The following is a 16,155-nucleotide window of genomic DNA, read 5'->3' on the forward strand; positions in this document are numbered from 1 at the left end:
TGTCTTTTAACTCTTACAGATCAAACCCTGTTCCCTTTGCTTAGAAGATGAAAGAATTCCAAAGAAACCAAGCCGTAAGGAACTTCAGATGCATTCATTTTCTCCTTTCCTAGTAGAAATGCCACCAACCTCATTGCTGAATCTAGGATGCCAGTGTAAAATATACAGGTTCAAAGTTAAAGAGTGCCACTTTAAAAATAAGAATTGGCAAATGAGTCTCATTTCCAACACAGATAAATTGGTAGTGACGCCCTGAGTGGTCTGGGGAGGCTAATTCTGCACCTGGGAAGGATATGGCCCGTTAATGATGGCTGCCAACGTGTGAGGCCGAAGCCATTACAGAACCAGAGTGGTCAGCTCAGCTCTGACATTGTATGCCTAATGCAGACAGTGAATCCCTGGTAGTTCTTTCTTATAGGGAAACAGAGACAGTGATAGAAATTAGCTTCCATTTGATCCCTTCCTTGAGTTTTACCACAAGTAAAGGTAGAGAAGAATACTGACCAAATAGTTTCAAAGATCAAAAGTAAGATATGTGTCTTTTGAAGGGAAGTATAAAGGAAAGAGATGTATGGGTGCAGAATGCTGCCTTGTTTAGCCACACCCACAGGCAGTTGAGTATTATAGTTATCTCCTAAATGTGAGGCTAACAACCCAGGTATTTTCCTATCTATTTTTTTAAGCTTGACTTAAGCATACACAGAACAAATTAAATTTTTGTTGTTGTTCTAGATTCTAGTATTCAGGCAGGCTTTCTATATTTTCTCCTGGGGTATCTATACTTTAGTATAGATGCATCACTGTGAGAGACTACAGAAAGCAGGGAAATAGCAGTTCTATAGCTTCATCTACTAAAGAAGATCTAGTTTAAAATCTAGTAGGGGACATGTCCCAACAACTTGAAAATTAGTTTGACATGTGGTGACTTTATGGCATAGTGGTCAGGAGATAAACCTGCATTCCAGCTCTGCCATTTTCTAGGTAGTTGCTTTGGGCAAGCTTCTTAGCCACTGTAAGCCTCAGTTTTCACATCTGAATATTGGAACTATATTAGAACCCAACTCAAAGGATTGTTTTGAGGATGAAATAGAAGAATGTATGTAAAATGTTTAGCACAGTGCCTAGCAATAGCTCCGATGAATAATAAATATTCTTTAAATTGAAGAATAGAATGCAACTCTTCCCATGTCTTAGGGTAGGCTTCAGATCCAGGACAATCTCTTATATTTTGCAAGATTTGGTGGGGTAGTTCTTTTTGGGGAGAAGTTTCATAGATTGGTTCAGATTGTCAAAAGAATCCATGGCCCCCCAAAATGTTAGAACCCCATGAATTAGATTAATATGGGAACTAAAGAAACACTGTCTTCCTTGTTGACAAGTGTCATCTTCCTGCCCTCAGACAATCCTTTGGCTACAGTGTTCCCATGGAACCTAATAGACCAGTTTGGAGTATCTCATTTTATGAAATTCTTAGCTATCTCTGATTTCACCAAAAAACTCCAAATGTAGAAGTAGGATGTGAAGACATTGGAAGGTGAGGGACTATTAGACAACTCTAAGCATGTGGGGTACATTTTAGATTAAGTAGATGTTTTCTCTTCTCCCAACGAAGTTGGCCTCATATTTGTGTTATTAAGCTGACCTTAGCTAATGTTCAGTGATGAAGCCAAATTCACTCACCTACTAGTGAGGCTGTCCACATACTTAATGAGGCATTTGGAACTCCACTCTGGCTTCCTATTGCAACAGGTGGATTTAGACACTAAACATGCGTCTCGTTTACAGTGACTGTTTCTTTGTTCTATTCCACCTGCAAATCTCAAAATGGGTTATGATATTACTGCTTGCTGGGCTGAAGTTGAGGAGCAGCAGTGAGCACTGTTGTTGGAAGGTTTGAGACTGTTTATTGATGGATTTGATAGCATCATTAGTACTTTATTATGACATCACACTTACTATTGCATCAAGGGCTCGTGACATTCTTGCTCTTTCTCAAATAAGGATGCTAATTTCCTCCTATTCTATCAATATCTACAAAAGGAAGGTAGGGGGAGAACCAAAGAAAACAGCATGTATGAGCATGAGTTGCCCCAAAGAGGTTTTCTTTTACATGTGTGCTCTAACAATACTCAAAAGGAGGACCTCCAACAAGTAATTATTTTCCCTTTGCCATTCAGACCTGCCTTGAGAAATTTCAAGGACTCCATTATGAAGAAAGCTTTTAAGAACCATAGAAATCACATTGCTTTTGAAAGTGCAAACGCGTGTGGTGTGCTGTGCTGGCTGAAGCAGCAGGCTTCAGACTGCTTTATCTCTTATCAGTGGTTTGGCTTTGTGCATGAGAAATTCAGAGGCAACTGTATAATTTTAAATTCCGATTACTGCAAAGAAAAATATGCATCTGACATCCCAATGCCGTGGCTTTGACTATTTTAATGGAAATATGTTGGAACTAGGGGAACCGTCCACCAAGGAGATAGTGATGAAAGACCACAAGAGAGACATTTTATCTTTGAGATAAAAGGCCTGTTTTCGAAGGTTGTTTCTTATAACTTTTTCCCAACCTGCTACTAGGGCACCATGCAAATGTATCATTCCAGGAGCTGTTTCCTTATCCTTTTTGTGCCTAAGATTTCTTGGGACGGGGGGAAGAGGGAGAACTGGTCTTGTTTAATGAAATTTTGACCTTTCATAGAGCCTTGAAAAATCAGTATCAGGTGCTGGAATGGATCTATTTACCTTTTTGGTCCAAACCTCATACTACCTTTGGCCTGAAATAAAGCAAGATACTCTGATCTAGCTGCTGCTTAGGGCAGTGTTGCCAATTTAATTTTATTTCAGCTGTTTCCAAATAAAAGGCTGAGGGATTCCCTTAAGTGACTTTGAATAGGGTCTGGTAAATGGGGGTCATTTACATTAAAAAAAAAAATCCTTCCTCCCCACCATGCTACTCATACTTCCAAAGAATCATCCATAGCTGATTTATTTTTTTTTTTAAACAAAATTGAGTATGAAGCCCTGGATAGGCAAAAGGGAGCTGACCAAAGGGATAAATGTCTGATAGGAACCTGCCTTACCACACGGAAGCAGAGATGTCAGAATATGTCTTTTCAAATTATTATTATTTTTTGCATTCCTTCTACACCAGAGAACGAAGACCCAGATTCTTAGAAATAAAGCCAAACTGGCATTCATCTTGTTTCTCACAGCATCAGCTTGATAAAAAGAATTTTACTGTATTTTTTTTTTTTGTCCCCATGTATTTTAAGTTGCTTTTTCCAAAACTTCCAATTATTTATTGGTCCCACTAACCCTTCAAGCCTGGTGTGGCTGTAGGAACAATAAACACAGTGGCAGTGTTGATAACTGAAGTGATGTGGGCTAAAAAGATATGTTAAGTCAAAACTGTTCTCCAGAGGACCATGGAATGGGCATTCCTCTGGACTTCGGGAGGGTGAGGTGGAAAACTTTATATGAATATAGACAGCAGAAACAGCCTACAGGAAAGAGATTCTAAGTTTAAACCACAGGGTCCCCTACTTCAGTTCTCATTACACAATGATGCTGACCTGCAGAACCTGGTATGGTCTATCTATTAAGGGTCTTGGAGGATCATAACTTTCCTTTTTCACTGAGCTTCCACTAATCCCATCCTCCGTGTTCCCAGGAATCCTCTGAGCCTGTGTTTCTCTGGCAGGTGGATCACTTACTTCCACATGTCTTGGAAGGCAGGCTTTCCACATGTAACATAAGGAAGGGTTTCCTTCCTGAAAGACTTTGCCAAGTAACTATATTCCCAAGCTGACACAGAAATGTAAGTGTACTCACTGCTGTTTGGAAATGTGCTTTCTTTCCTGCTATATCCAATGCATACCACAAAATCCTCTAGGTCGGGGTCAGGAAGCTTTGTCTGTAAAGGACTAAATAGTAAGTAATCTATGATTTGTGGGATACATAGTCTCTGACACAACTACTCCATCCTGCTGCTGTAGTGTAAAATCAGAAAACATGTAAATGAATGTATGTGGCTATGTGACAATAAAACTTTATTTACAGGAAAAGGTGGTGAGTCAGATTTGGTTTCCAGGTCATAGTTTGCCGACCTCTGCTCTAGGGTCAAACCTCAAGCAAACTTTGGTCTATGGTTGCTGGATATGTGATGAAAATTATCCAAAGAGAAAATGACCTAAAGGATGTTCAAAGCCGGTTGAAGTTTATAACATCTATCCCTTGGGTAACATAACAATTATAAAGCCACATGTCAGGCTTTTACCTAGGTAGATGTCACTATAAGGGCTTTTCAAAACCTCTGTGATACTTGAATAGTTTCCCAAGACTTCTATGACTTCTTGAACAGATATCAAATAGAAGTAAATGTTGAACATATTTGGAAATCAGGTTTTAATTTGTAAAAATCTTCTGAACAATATTAACATACTAGAACTTCTAGTATATTGAAGGTTCATTTGGACTCTTTGTTATGATACCAGCTGTTTAATATACCCAAAGGTGCGATTGTCTAGAAAATATCATATATAAAGATTAGAAAGAATCTCATTTTTTAAAAAGTAGGCATTAGTAGATTTTAATGTAAAAGCTTCCCCCCCACCCCGCCCAAAAATTCAGGTAAAATGTTTTCTCATGACCATGGACACATATTCTAGTTTGAGGGTGTTGGGATAAAAAGATGTACATTGAGAAACTTATGCATTTTACTACCAATTTCTGAAATCTGAACACAATGCATAATTTAACCCATATCAAATTTCCTGCTTATTACTTTGTATATTGTGGTCACTTAGCATAAATGAAAAATAGAATTTTATATCTGTTCCCAATAGGTACTTGATTTATATTGTTGATTGCTCTTATTTTTATTCTATTTTGTGATCTCACTACCCTTAGGATTAAATTTTGCATGTGGGATCACACCAGTCTCTTTTATTGGCATAAAACTTTTGATGCCAAGCTCATTCTTTCACGTGGTGATTAAACAAAATCTAAGGAAAAAGGTTCTGGGAACTTTTTGCTTTTTTGTCATCCAAAGATAATGAACTTAAGAAGGCAAAATGCAAAGACAGTCCACTTTAAAAAATCACCTGTCTTAACCTATCTAGCCACAAACGACTTTGTAGCTATTATTGTTTATCTGAATGATATGGGATAGGTGCTCCTAGTAGCCAAGGAGGGCGTTTCCTGGCTTGGAAAAACCCTGTATTGATACATACAGATTCTGGCAGCATGGCCCTATGGGGAATATTAATTATACTGATCCAGAGTAATCTGATGTCTTTTATGGTTTTCCTTTTTAGACCTTAGTGCTACAAACCAACCTATCACTGGGTCTCACCCCTAAGAGTGACCAGCAAAACTCTTCTGCATGAGATATTGAACAAGAGTGCTTGGAGTGAGTTTGGGGTCTGGACACCAGCAGTATCACTGGCCAGGCTAGGACTCATGTTGCTGTCCGCCACCATTTACTTCTAAGTGACTAAGCAACACACAGCTTGCTTTTACATCCCATGTGTGCAAATCTCAGCCTGATGCTTGAGTGTCATCTCAAAAAATATCATATCTTTTATTTCTCTCCTATCACAAAACTTCCCTTGCTTGTAAAGTAAGAAAAAGTAAAACCTTGTTGAGGGAAAAGAAAAATCCAAATGCCACCCAGGCCTACAAATACTACTTCATTTAGGCTTGCAGGGCCACTGCTTTCCAAATGGCATCCAGGACTGTCTAAGCCAGTGATGAGTTCATTCTGGGCTCTTTGAAGTCCACATCTGCCAACCATTTGGCTTGTCTATTGGCTTTTAAGATGTCCAGTCATAACTAAAGCATTCCCCTCCAATTACCCAAAATAAATGATAGGTAACAAGATAAATAAGATGTGCTTCTCCTTGCTGAGTGCATTGACTTAAGGCATAGGCACATTTCCCCCTCTTTGAACAGAGATGGTGTAATCCCCTGTCCCAGCACAAGAGCTGGCCAGGGTGACCCTGGAGCATGATGATGAAGGTGGGGTGATAAGAGGTAGCTGATGGCGGGAATGAGGGTGCTGCTTCCACATACAGGGAAGCAGGTACTGCTGGGCCCCAGGGGACACAGTGATTCTAGTAAAGACACTCAGTTTGTATTATCTTTCAGTGAGCAATTCTGGTGGCATGTAGTGCTTCTTAGAGAAAACGTAATAGTGTATTTAGGAATATGAATATCCCGGCACTGAAAAAATATATAAGATCAAAGTCAGAGTTTGTGCATGCCTTTAAAAATAAAGAGCATGTTTTGACATTACCCACCAATCCCAAGAAATATAGTAAACATAATTAGGTTCCTTATGCTACTCTTAATTAGACTTCCAGGCTGCTTTTGGGGTAGGAGTTCTGCTCTTAGGGATTTTGATTGACCTGACCATTGTGGGTTGAAATCTTTTGGTTAAAGTCAGAAGGGAGAACAGAACAGCTTTTAAGCCATTTTTCCTTTAAACAGAGATATATCACCCATTTGTTCATTGCCCATCAGGCCATTGAGTAGCTTCCAGCTGACTGAGGAGCAGCTGTTATCTTATTTTGTGCTGATTTACAGCTCCTAATTTGACTGTGAGTTTGGAGGGAGCAAGATAGCAGAAGCTGGGTGAGCAGTTCAAAATTTTGCTGAAATTCATCCTCATTCATTCAACTACAAAAACCCCAATAGGTTTGGTAGCCAAGGTAGGCCAGCCATTTTGAGTTCCTATGGCTGACTTCTACAGCATTGCCGGTCCCTAGCTTGAAGAGGGGGAAGTTAGCCAGCCTTACTAAAGCTAAAGCAGGAAATCAAATGCCTATTTTTGATATATAAAGGTCTCAGAGCTTGAGTGCAACTTTGAGATTCCCGCCATCACTCCCTCGTAATGACACTAAGGGAGAAGATATGCTGCTACTCGAACATCTAGATGAAGTTTCTGTCAGTGTCCAATACGCTGTGTGATTCTGAATAGTTTGGGGAATGTTGGGACAGACGTGTGTTTAGATTTTTGTCACACAGGTGGTAGGGATGGGATGGAAAATGACAGTGGATATCACAGGGTCACCCATGGTTCCTTTTGTACTGAAACCTCATTTTATACAGAGGATATATATATTTATTTATATATATTTATATATATTTATATCCACCCACACACGCAAGCACACTCAAGCGCACACACACGCGTACACACACACAAAAGGTCTTTGATAGGCTTTCTGTGTTCTAGTAAAAATAGCTGGCAGCCAGTGTCTAAAGCCAAAAAAGGCCTTTATGCTGCCAACAATGTCCACTAAGGATAGTCTTTCAGAGGCAGACACTTGTGTTTATCTGACAAGTGGACCCAGCTCCTGCCTGAGACAGGAATAATCTCCCATTGGCGCAGACGCAGATCTCGAAGACCTTCTGCCTCATTGCTGTAGGCGTGTAGGATCCATGAGGCAATCTAGGTAGTCTAATTTTCGCAGCATCTAACTTAATCTAAAGAGAGAGAATAGGAAGGAAAGCATCGGTCAGAGACCGTCATCTCTTCTCTTGACATTCAGAAACAACAGATGAATGTTCAATTCAACTGAAATCTAATGAGCACCTACTGTGTTGATTATTTTTGGTACTGGAGATTTGGATACCAACAAGACGGAAAGTTTCTACGTTCACAGAAGCTTAGATTCCAGCAAGATAATGCTGCACTGGTCTATGTTAGCATTTTGCAAAAAAAAGTCAAACAGAATGTGAATAGAGTCCTAGAGTCAAATAAATGTGAAAATGTGACATTTAACAATTTTCTTTACTATGGGACTTCTCAGATCCTACTATGACTGCGTGCAAGGTGAGTGCTCAAGAAGAGAATAGAGTATGTAACATTTGCCAACTTTTAAATGCTAGTGAGCCTATCCGCTTTTTTTTTTCTTTTTCTAACAATTTATGGGGCTGATGGTCTATAGAATATACTTTGAGAAAAACATGCCTATAAAAATAAGCAGTGGTGGAAGGTGCCATTAGATTTATGATTATAACTGATTCCTCCAGAGTTCAAATTCTGATAGCTATAAACTGCATATGTGAAGTAGCCACTATTTTTATATGTGTGTGGTTTGCAGTTTGTGGCTGCTTGAAGAGGCAGTTGTGATAATTGAATGCTCTATCTCTTCTAAAACAAAACAGCAAATGCCATACCAATCTAAAGGGGGACTTTTATATCCATGGAGTGGATGTACAGAAGCAGGTAGAGACTGATAACCTCTCTCATTGAATAGTCAGGTGGAATAGCATTTTTCTTAAAAAAAAAAAAACAAAACAAAACAGATTTTTTACTCTATGACTAAATAGCAAAGTCCACTTACAAACACTTTGAAGGCATTTTTATTTTTATTTTTAAATTTTTATTCTATTTTTTTTGAGACGGAGGCTCGCTCTGTCGCCCAGGCTGGAATGCAGTGGCGTGATCTCAGCTCACTGCAAGCTCCGTCTCCCGGGTTCACGCCATTCTCCTGCCTCAGCCTCCCAAGTAACTGGGACTACAGGCACCTGCCACCATGCCCAGCTAGTTTTTTGTATTTTTTAAGTAGAGATGGGGTTTCACCGTGTTAGCCAGGATGGTCTCGGTCTCTTGACCTCGTGATCCACCAGCCTCGGCCTCCCAAAGTGCTGGGATTACAGGCATGAGCCACCGTGCCCAGCCTGAAGGCATTTTAAAAAGTTTACAGACAAATCATACTTTGGGGGTGGGTAGTAACTGGCTTGTCTTGCTTGGAAAGACACAAGGAGCATTTCTGTTCACCCAACTGGGGCTGCGTTGGCATAAGAGAATGAATATCTGCAGTGTTTCACTCCCTTGCTGCCTAGTCTTACCCTATTAAGTTTTGGCTTGTTCTGGTTGGGACAGCTGTTCAATCTGCCTCCCCATTTTCAATGAAAACAGGAAACGTGTGACACAAAGTAACAACAAGTAAATTAAGTTCATCTTGAGCCAGATGTGTATAATATATACAGCTTAATTATGTTGGCTAACAAAATCTTATTTTAAGGTGACGAGAGAGAATTTGACAATAGCATTCATTTTCATGGTCATATAATTCTGTACTTGGAATACATGCCGTTATCTCTGCATTTTACAAATAATCATCACTCTGATGGATTGTGGGTTTGGCTTATAATCATGCTGCTCAATTAATTGAGAAATAAAACCTGTTTGGCTCCTTTTCTTGATATGCCATAGGATCCAACTCTGAGGTCAACCAGTTATGGGAAGCCTATACTCTAATAGGCTGTAATACAGCCTATTAGAGCTGTAGCTCTTTGAACTTCTGTCTTTCTCACCCCTCACCTCTCCATCTTTGGATTCCAGTCTCAGCTCTGTCCTGCAGGTGGCTTCCATATTGCCAGCTTCTGCATTGATTTCTACTCCTTTTGGGGCCTCCATCACTAGAGACCGGGTTGGGGACTCCAACCTGAAAAACACCAAAGATCAATAATAAAGATCCCTTTTTCTTTTTAATACAAAAGGAAGTTCATGCTCAAGGACATTAACAGAGCATTTCAGTATTTGATCAGAGAATTTGTTAAAGTTTTGCTTTACAAACCTGGTCAAGTGTATGACAGGGAACATAATAAGTGTAGGTTTTATCTTCATTGCATTTTACAAAGGCTATAAGGAGGGTGTTCTAGGATCCTGGCTTCATTTTATCTTATATCCAATTGTTGTTTTACTGGTATAATTAATCAAACTCTTATATAAGCTTACCAAAAAAAAAAAAAAAAAAATGTAAGGCAATCCCGGGTCTAAACCGAGCTTCCTGGAATTGGTAGGTATCCTTTCTACTTTGTCCTGCTTCTGTATCTTCCATGGAGGCAGAATCATATAAAGAAAATGGGTCTAGGAGTCTGACATGCTTGGAGTGAAGCCATGGGGTGGCCACTAAATGACCATGGGCAAGTCTTTTTTCCTTTACCTCCTCTTTCTTTTCTAAAATCTCTGAAAGCCTCTGTTTCCTCATTTATAAAGTGCTTCAAATAGTGCCTGACACAATAGAAATTCAAATATGTATTATATATTACTATTACTGCTGTTGCTATTGTTACAATACCAACCAATCATAAGAAAGCCTCAGGCCTTAACCTTCAATGCAGCTGTCATTTCTGCATTGCAGAAAGGGTCAGTGGCTGGCAGGGGCTGGGGAGGAGAGGTAGTCTGACTGCAAAGGGACAGCATAAGAAAAACATGTTTTGTGTCATGGAACTTGATTGCAGTGGTGGTTACAGGTCTCTATGTATTTGTGAAAACTTCCAGATGAGTGAATTTTATGGTATGCAAGATAAAAAATAAATCGAGAGGAGAATCAGCCACATTCTATGCTAATTATGATAGCAAAACAGGATAATACGCCTCAGGAAGCTTTTTGCCTAATTCATATAATGAGAAAAACATTAACTCAAACCCAACCATCCCCTAAATAGTCTAGATTTTATTTTTATTTTTCTTAGAAACAGGGTCTCAACCTGTTGCTCAAGCTGGAGTGCAGTGGCACAATTATAGCTCGCTGCCGTTTCAAATTCCTGTGCTTAAGTTATCCTCTGGCCTCAGCCTCCTGAGTAGCAGGGCATGTGACATCATGTGCAGCTAATTTTTAAATTTTTTGTAGAGATAGGGTCTTGCTATGTTTTTCCAGGCTGGTCTTAAATTCCTGGGCTCGAGTGATCTTCCCTCTTTGGCCTCTCAAAGTGCTGGGATTACAAGCATGAACCATCACACCCAATTGATTTTAATACTATTACTAGATCGGAATGTATGAAGATCCTCCTCTCTGTTCAAAGAAAGTATCCTAACTTAGGAACAGAGACCTCAGCAGTGGTTCTCAAAACACTCTGATCCAGACCAGTTTCCTGAGTTTAATTTAGTACCTCTAACTTCCAGACACCTTAAACATGTTAAAAAGGAACATCATTCTCCTTGCCCACTGCTGACTTTGTTGTTTTTGCCACTGCCTCTGAATAGGGTGAAGTCTCTGGGCCTCAGTAAGTGGCAAACAGAGCAAGCTGACCAGTAAGATCCACTACGGGGCAACCCCCAGCCACACTGCACAAACGCCAAGAGAGAGCTCATCCACATTTTTCAGGTCTAGGTTCTTGAGGATTGCTTCCAGGCAGCAGCCTTCTCCTTTAAATTGTCCCCCCTACAATGAGTCAACTGAAGTCATCAAGAGAAGCAGTAGTCCTGGAGTACTTATGAAAGGATTGGCCTAAGTTTCTCTGTAGATAACTTTTTCTTCTGTGGTCTTACCCCTTTGGGTGTGGCAAAGATCCTCCACTCCCCACCTCCCCTCCTCTTAAGGCCTTCACCAGGTTGTGCTGAACCAGGTGCAGTTCTGCCCATTATTGTGGTTCATCCCGTTTGCATTTGGTTTGATAATGTCAGTGCAACAGAGAAGGGGACTCATTAGCAGGACAACAGAAAGTGATGTCTGTGCAGTATGACCTGGTCTAGAACCCTAATCCAACTAACTAGAGCTGCCCCTGTGCTCTTGACTCCCTCTCACGTTTGAGATATGAAGATGGTTTTTGGCCAAAGTTTTCTAACTCCTGTTTGCACTAATGTCAATACCTTTCTCCTTGTAGGATGAGTTTGTGCTCTTACTATACTGCCTGCTCGCCCCTTTTCAGTGGCACTGCCATCATCCCCCTTGCCCAGGTGACAGTCCTCCTATCATCTTCTCTCTTTCTTCCTTCTTCCCTCAGTTAACGTGGCTTTTAACTCAGAACTTCTCTGTTCTCAGAATCAAGCCATGGAGTGGCCACTAAATGACCATGGGCAAATCTTTCTTCCTTTTCCTCCTCTTTTCTTCCTAAAATTTCTTAGAATCATTCTCAAATGTGAGCAGCAGAATCAATGGGAGGGGTTATGAAAGTCACCTGTAACCTGGACTATTGTAACTGTCTCTCAAGTTTTGTCTCTACTTTTTCCTTTTTCCTAATGAACTTCACACAAAAATATATCTTCCTGAAGTAAGTTTGGAAAATGCTACTTATCAAAACTTGCAGAATATGTTCTACAGTTTCCTTAGAAGAGATCTGAACTCCATTTAGAATTTGTTCTGATCTGTTTTTCTGGTCTTATTTCTTGCCTTCAATGTCAGCTATGTGTTATTGAGGGGTTAGTTACTAGGTGGTGACACTGCTGAGGGCTTTACATGTGTTACCTCATTTAATCCTCACCTCAATCTGGTGTTTCTATAGTCCCGATTATACAAACAAGGAATCTAAGGTACAGTGACTTGCTCATGGTTATACTCCTAGTAAAATGGCAGAGCCAAGATTTGAATTCAATTTAGTGGACTCCAGAGCTAATATTTGTTATACCATATTAGTTCCAGAAAAACTGTATTTCTTTCCATCTATCGTATCTTTACCCCATTTTCTGTAATCCTTTCTTCAAGAAATTAATGCTTAAATTTCTAAAACCGATGTGGGTAAACAGTAGTGAGGTAATAGTAGTATATATGGCTGAGTGATGCATACTTAATGGTAATACAGTATTTCTTATAACTTGAACAGTCTACTTCAGCAATATCAAATTTAGGATATTTGGAATGTGTTCAGACTTGGTACATAGAGTTCAAAGTGAATGATTCAGTACAAACAGAATAGTTTGGTGAAAAAGAAAGCTTGAAATAGAAAAAAGTGTGGAGCTTACAGAGTTTTGTCAGATGCAGGACTGGCATTTCAGATGGGCATTGGAATTCACTTTATTCTTGCCCATTGCCTAGGTCTCTGAGATTAGTAGGAGGGACCCAGGCCAGAGAGGTAGACTCAGAAATGACTCCTGCCTTTCCCCACATCTCAGCCGTGAAAGAACCAGGGTGGTGAGAAAGGGCATTACTCTGAAAGTGTCCTATTGTGAAAGGCAACAAAATAGAAATGATGATTTCCTGGAAGCAGAGACAAAAAAGGTAACCAACCGGCTTTCTGTTTTATAGCCCAGGTTAATGTCCTTTGATGTTCAGGCAGACTTAACAGAAGTTGTTCACATGCTAATCTTTCCACTGAGATAAAGCTCCTTGATATGGTTTGGCTGTGTCCCCACCCAAATCTCATCTTGAATTGTAGCTCCTATAATCCCCACGTGTCATGGGAGGGACTTGGTGGGAGGTAATTGAATCATGGGGGTGGTTACCCCCATGCTGTTCTCATGATAGTGAGTTCTCATGAGATCTGATGGTTTTACAAGGGGTTTTCGCCCTTTGCTTGGCACTTCTCCTTCCTGCCACCTTGTGAAGAAGGTTCCTTGCTTCCCCTTAAGCTTCCACCATGATTGTAAGTTTCCTGAGGCCTCCCAAGCCATGGGAACTGTGAGTTAATGAAACATCTTTCCTTTATAAATTACCCAGACTCAGGCAGTTCTTTATAGCAGTAAGAAAATGGACTAATACGCTCCTACAAAAGCCCTGTGGAAACTGCAGAGAGCATCACTCCTGAAGTGATGTCCATCACCCTCTGCCCATAGCTTAATGATCACAACAAAATTGTTTAGATGGCACGTAGTAAGGAAAAATGGAAGAAGAGCTCCTCCTGATGGGGGTGGCAGTTAAGGGTCCTGCTGGCTCTTGCAAATGAACACTACTTCCATTAGGAGAAACTGCAACCCTCTCAGAGGAGAAAGAGGAGCCTCACTGCAGAGATGCAGAAAGGAGGAGTGGCCAGGAAGGGTGGGAGCCACAGCTAGGCTGTGCCAGGCTGTGCCATATCTTCAAGAAGAATGGTTCTCAAATGTGAGCATCAGAGTCACCTGGTGGGCTTGTGAAAACAGTGCTGGGTCCGCCCCCAGGGTTACTGATTCAGTAAGTCTAGAGGGGTGCCCACACATCCACATTTGAAACAAGTTCCCAGGTGATGCTGATGCTGCTTGTTTGGGGGACCACACTTTGAGAAGCACTGCTGTAGTCCACGGGTCATAAACTCAGGTGACCCCACCAAGACTAAATAGGTGATGTCAGGGAGTAACCCATAAGAAAGCTGTAAATAAAATGACATTCCCAGAACAGTAACATTGTGGTATGTGGCACTGGCCTAAATGTGAATGAGGTGATGGAAATGCTGTCTACAGGAACAGCTGCTGTTCTATCTAACCTGGCTAGTGGTTGCCAGGGCTTCTGATTTTAGTGTTTCCAAATTGAAAATGTTTTGAATTTTGATCTGAATTCTTACATTTTAGGAATAGAAACAAAATAATATAAAATTATAAATATGGCATAAAGAATGACAATGCTGGCCGGCGTGGGAGTTCACGCCTGGATCCCAGCACTTTGGGAGGCCAAGACGGGTGGATCACCTGAGGTCAGAAGTTCAAGACCAGCCTGACCAACATGGTTGAAACCCCATCTCTACTAAATGCCAAAAAAATTAGCCGGGTGTGGTGACGGGTGCCTGTAATCTCAGCTACTCGGGAAGCTGAGGCAGGAGAATTGCTTGAACCCGGGAGGGAGATGTTGCAGTGAGCTGAGGTTGTGCCACTGCACTCTAGCCTGGGAGACAGATCAAGACTCCATCTTGGGGGATGGGGGAGAAAGAATGACAATGTTTCTTGACATAGTTATAAAGAATGACAATGGTTTTGTATAATTACCATCTTTTTGAAGAAAAAACAAATTTTGTAGCAATCTGAGCCCCTCTTCCTTATCCCTTCTATTTCCTTCCCTCCCTGGGAGTAACAACTATTAGGAATTTTGTGTTTGTTGTTTTCCTGCTTTTCTTAATGACTATATTTGCATCCTGAAACAATACACTACTATTGCATACTTCACACACAGAACAATTACACTTTATAATTCTTTAATGACTTTGCTTTCCCCCCCTCAATATGATGTTTCTGAGGTTACTCTACATTTCAGCACATAGCTGTAATTTATTCAATTTCCCTAGTGTTACTATATACCATGATTTATTTGTCCATTCTACTGTCGGACACTGGGTTGGTTCTGGGTTTTTGTTTTTACAAATGGTGCAACCATGAACATTCTTGTGTGTGGCTCCTGATGCCTGAATGCAAAAGTCTCTTTCAGACTCATGTGGGAGAGTGGACTTGCTACTCCTAAGGATCTGCATATCTACAGCTTTATTAGATAATGACAAATAGCTCTCCAAAGTGGTTGCTCCAATTGACCTTCCCACTAGTAGTGTATAATGTTCCAGTTGTTCCCCTTTCTTGTTGACATTTGATACTGCTAAGTATGAAATGAGTGTGAAATGGGATGCCATTGTCTTTTAAAACTCTATTTACCTAATTATTAATGGAGTTAAGCATCTTGTCATTTGTAAGCCATCTGGGATTTTCTTCAGTGAAATATTTTCATCTATTTTGTCTATTTTGATTTTTGTGTGATTTGTGGAATACTTTTATGTGATCTGAAAAATATTTAGCAGTTCTATGTATTGACAATTTCTTTCCGTTTGTGGTTTGTCTTTTATATTTAACATTTGTGGATGAACAGAGGTTTTACATTTTAATGCAGACAAATTTATGGTCTTTTGGAATAGGGATTGTGCTTTCTGTGTCTGTCTTGAGCAGTCCTTCCCTACACTGAGGTCATGAAGCTCTTCTATATTGTTTTCAAAGGTTTTATGTTTTCTTTTTTCATTACATCTCTAATTCATCAGGTATTTATTTTTGTGTATAGTCTGAGGTTGGGGTCGAAAGAGATGGAGATTATCTTAACAGATGTTGAAAAAGCCAATATTTAGCTCCATCATAAATAATATTCCTATACCTTTATGGCTCTGTTTTGGGGGTTTCTAGTCTATTCTCTTTGTCTATCCCTGCAAAATATTGTTTAATTAAAAATTGTAGGCTGGGCACGGTGGCTCACACCTGTAATCCCAGAACTTTGAGAGGCTGAGGCGGGTGGATCACGAGGTCAGGAGATGGAGACCATCCTGGCTAACATGGTGAAACCCCGTCTCTACTAAAAAAAAATACAAAAAATTAGCCAGGCGTGGTGGTGGGCGCCTGTAGTCCCAGTTTCTTGGGAAGCTGAGGCAGGAGAATGGTGTGAACCCGGGAACCAGAGCTTGCAGTGAGCCGAGATTGCGCCACAGCACTCCAGCCTGGGTGACAGAGCAAGACTCCATCTCAAAAAAAAAAAAAAAAAAAAAAAAAAA

General features: G+C 40.4%; 1 protein-coding gene across 3 annotated transcripts in view; it reads right to left on the reverse strand.

The window, feature by feature from the left end:
* Positions 1–673: 673 nt before the first annotated feature.
* The window catches only part of SGCD (sarcoglycan delta), a 1,049,480-nt gene continuing 1,033,998 nt past the window's right edge, over positions 674–16,155 (reverse strand). Inside the window, exons 7-8 of one of the 3 annotated variants that reach the window (XM_023218788.1) lie at positions 9,332–9,455; positions 674–7,485 (exon numbers count right to left, since the gene is read on the reverse strand). In XM_023218788.1, the coding sequence (XP_023074556.1) occupies positions 7,312–7,485; positions 9,332–9,455 (298 nt within the window). In that variant the 3' untranslated portion in view covers positions 674–7,311. The remainder of the gene's footprint in view (positions 7,486–9,331; positions 9,456–16,155) is intronic. The other 2 variants (XM_023218786.2, XM_023218787.1) reach the window with 2 other exon arrangements.

Source organism: Piliocolobus tephrosceles, chromosome 4 (genome assembly GCF_002776525.5).
Source record: "Piliocolobus tephrosceles isolate RC106 chromosome 4, ASM277652v3, whole genome shotgun sequence".
Taxonomy (NCBI): domain Eukaryota; kingdom Metazoa; phylum Chordata; class Mammalia; order Primates; family Cercopithecidae; genus Piliocolobus; species Piliocolobus tephrosceles.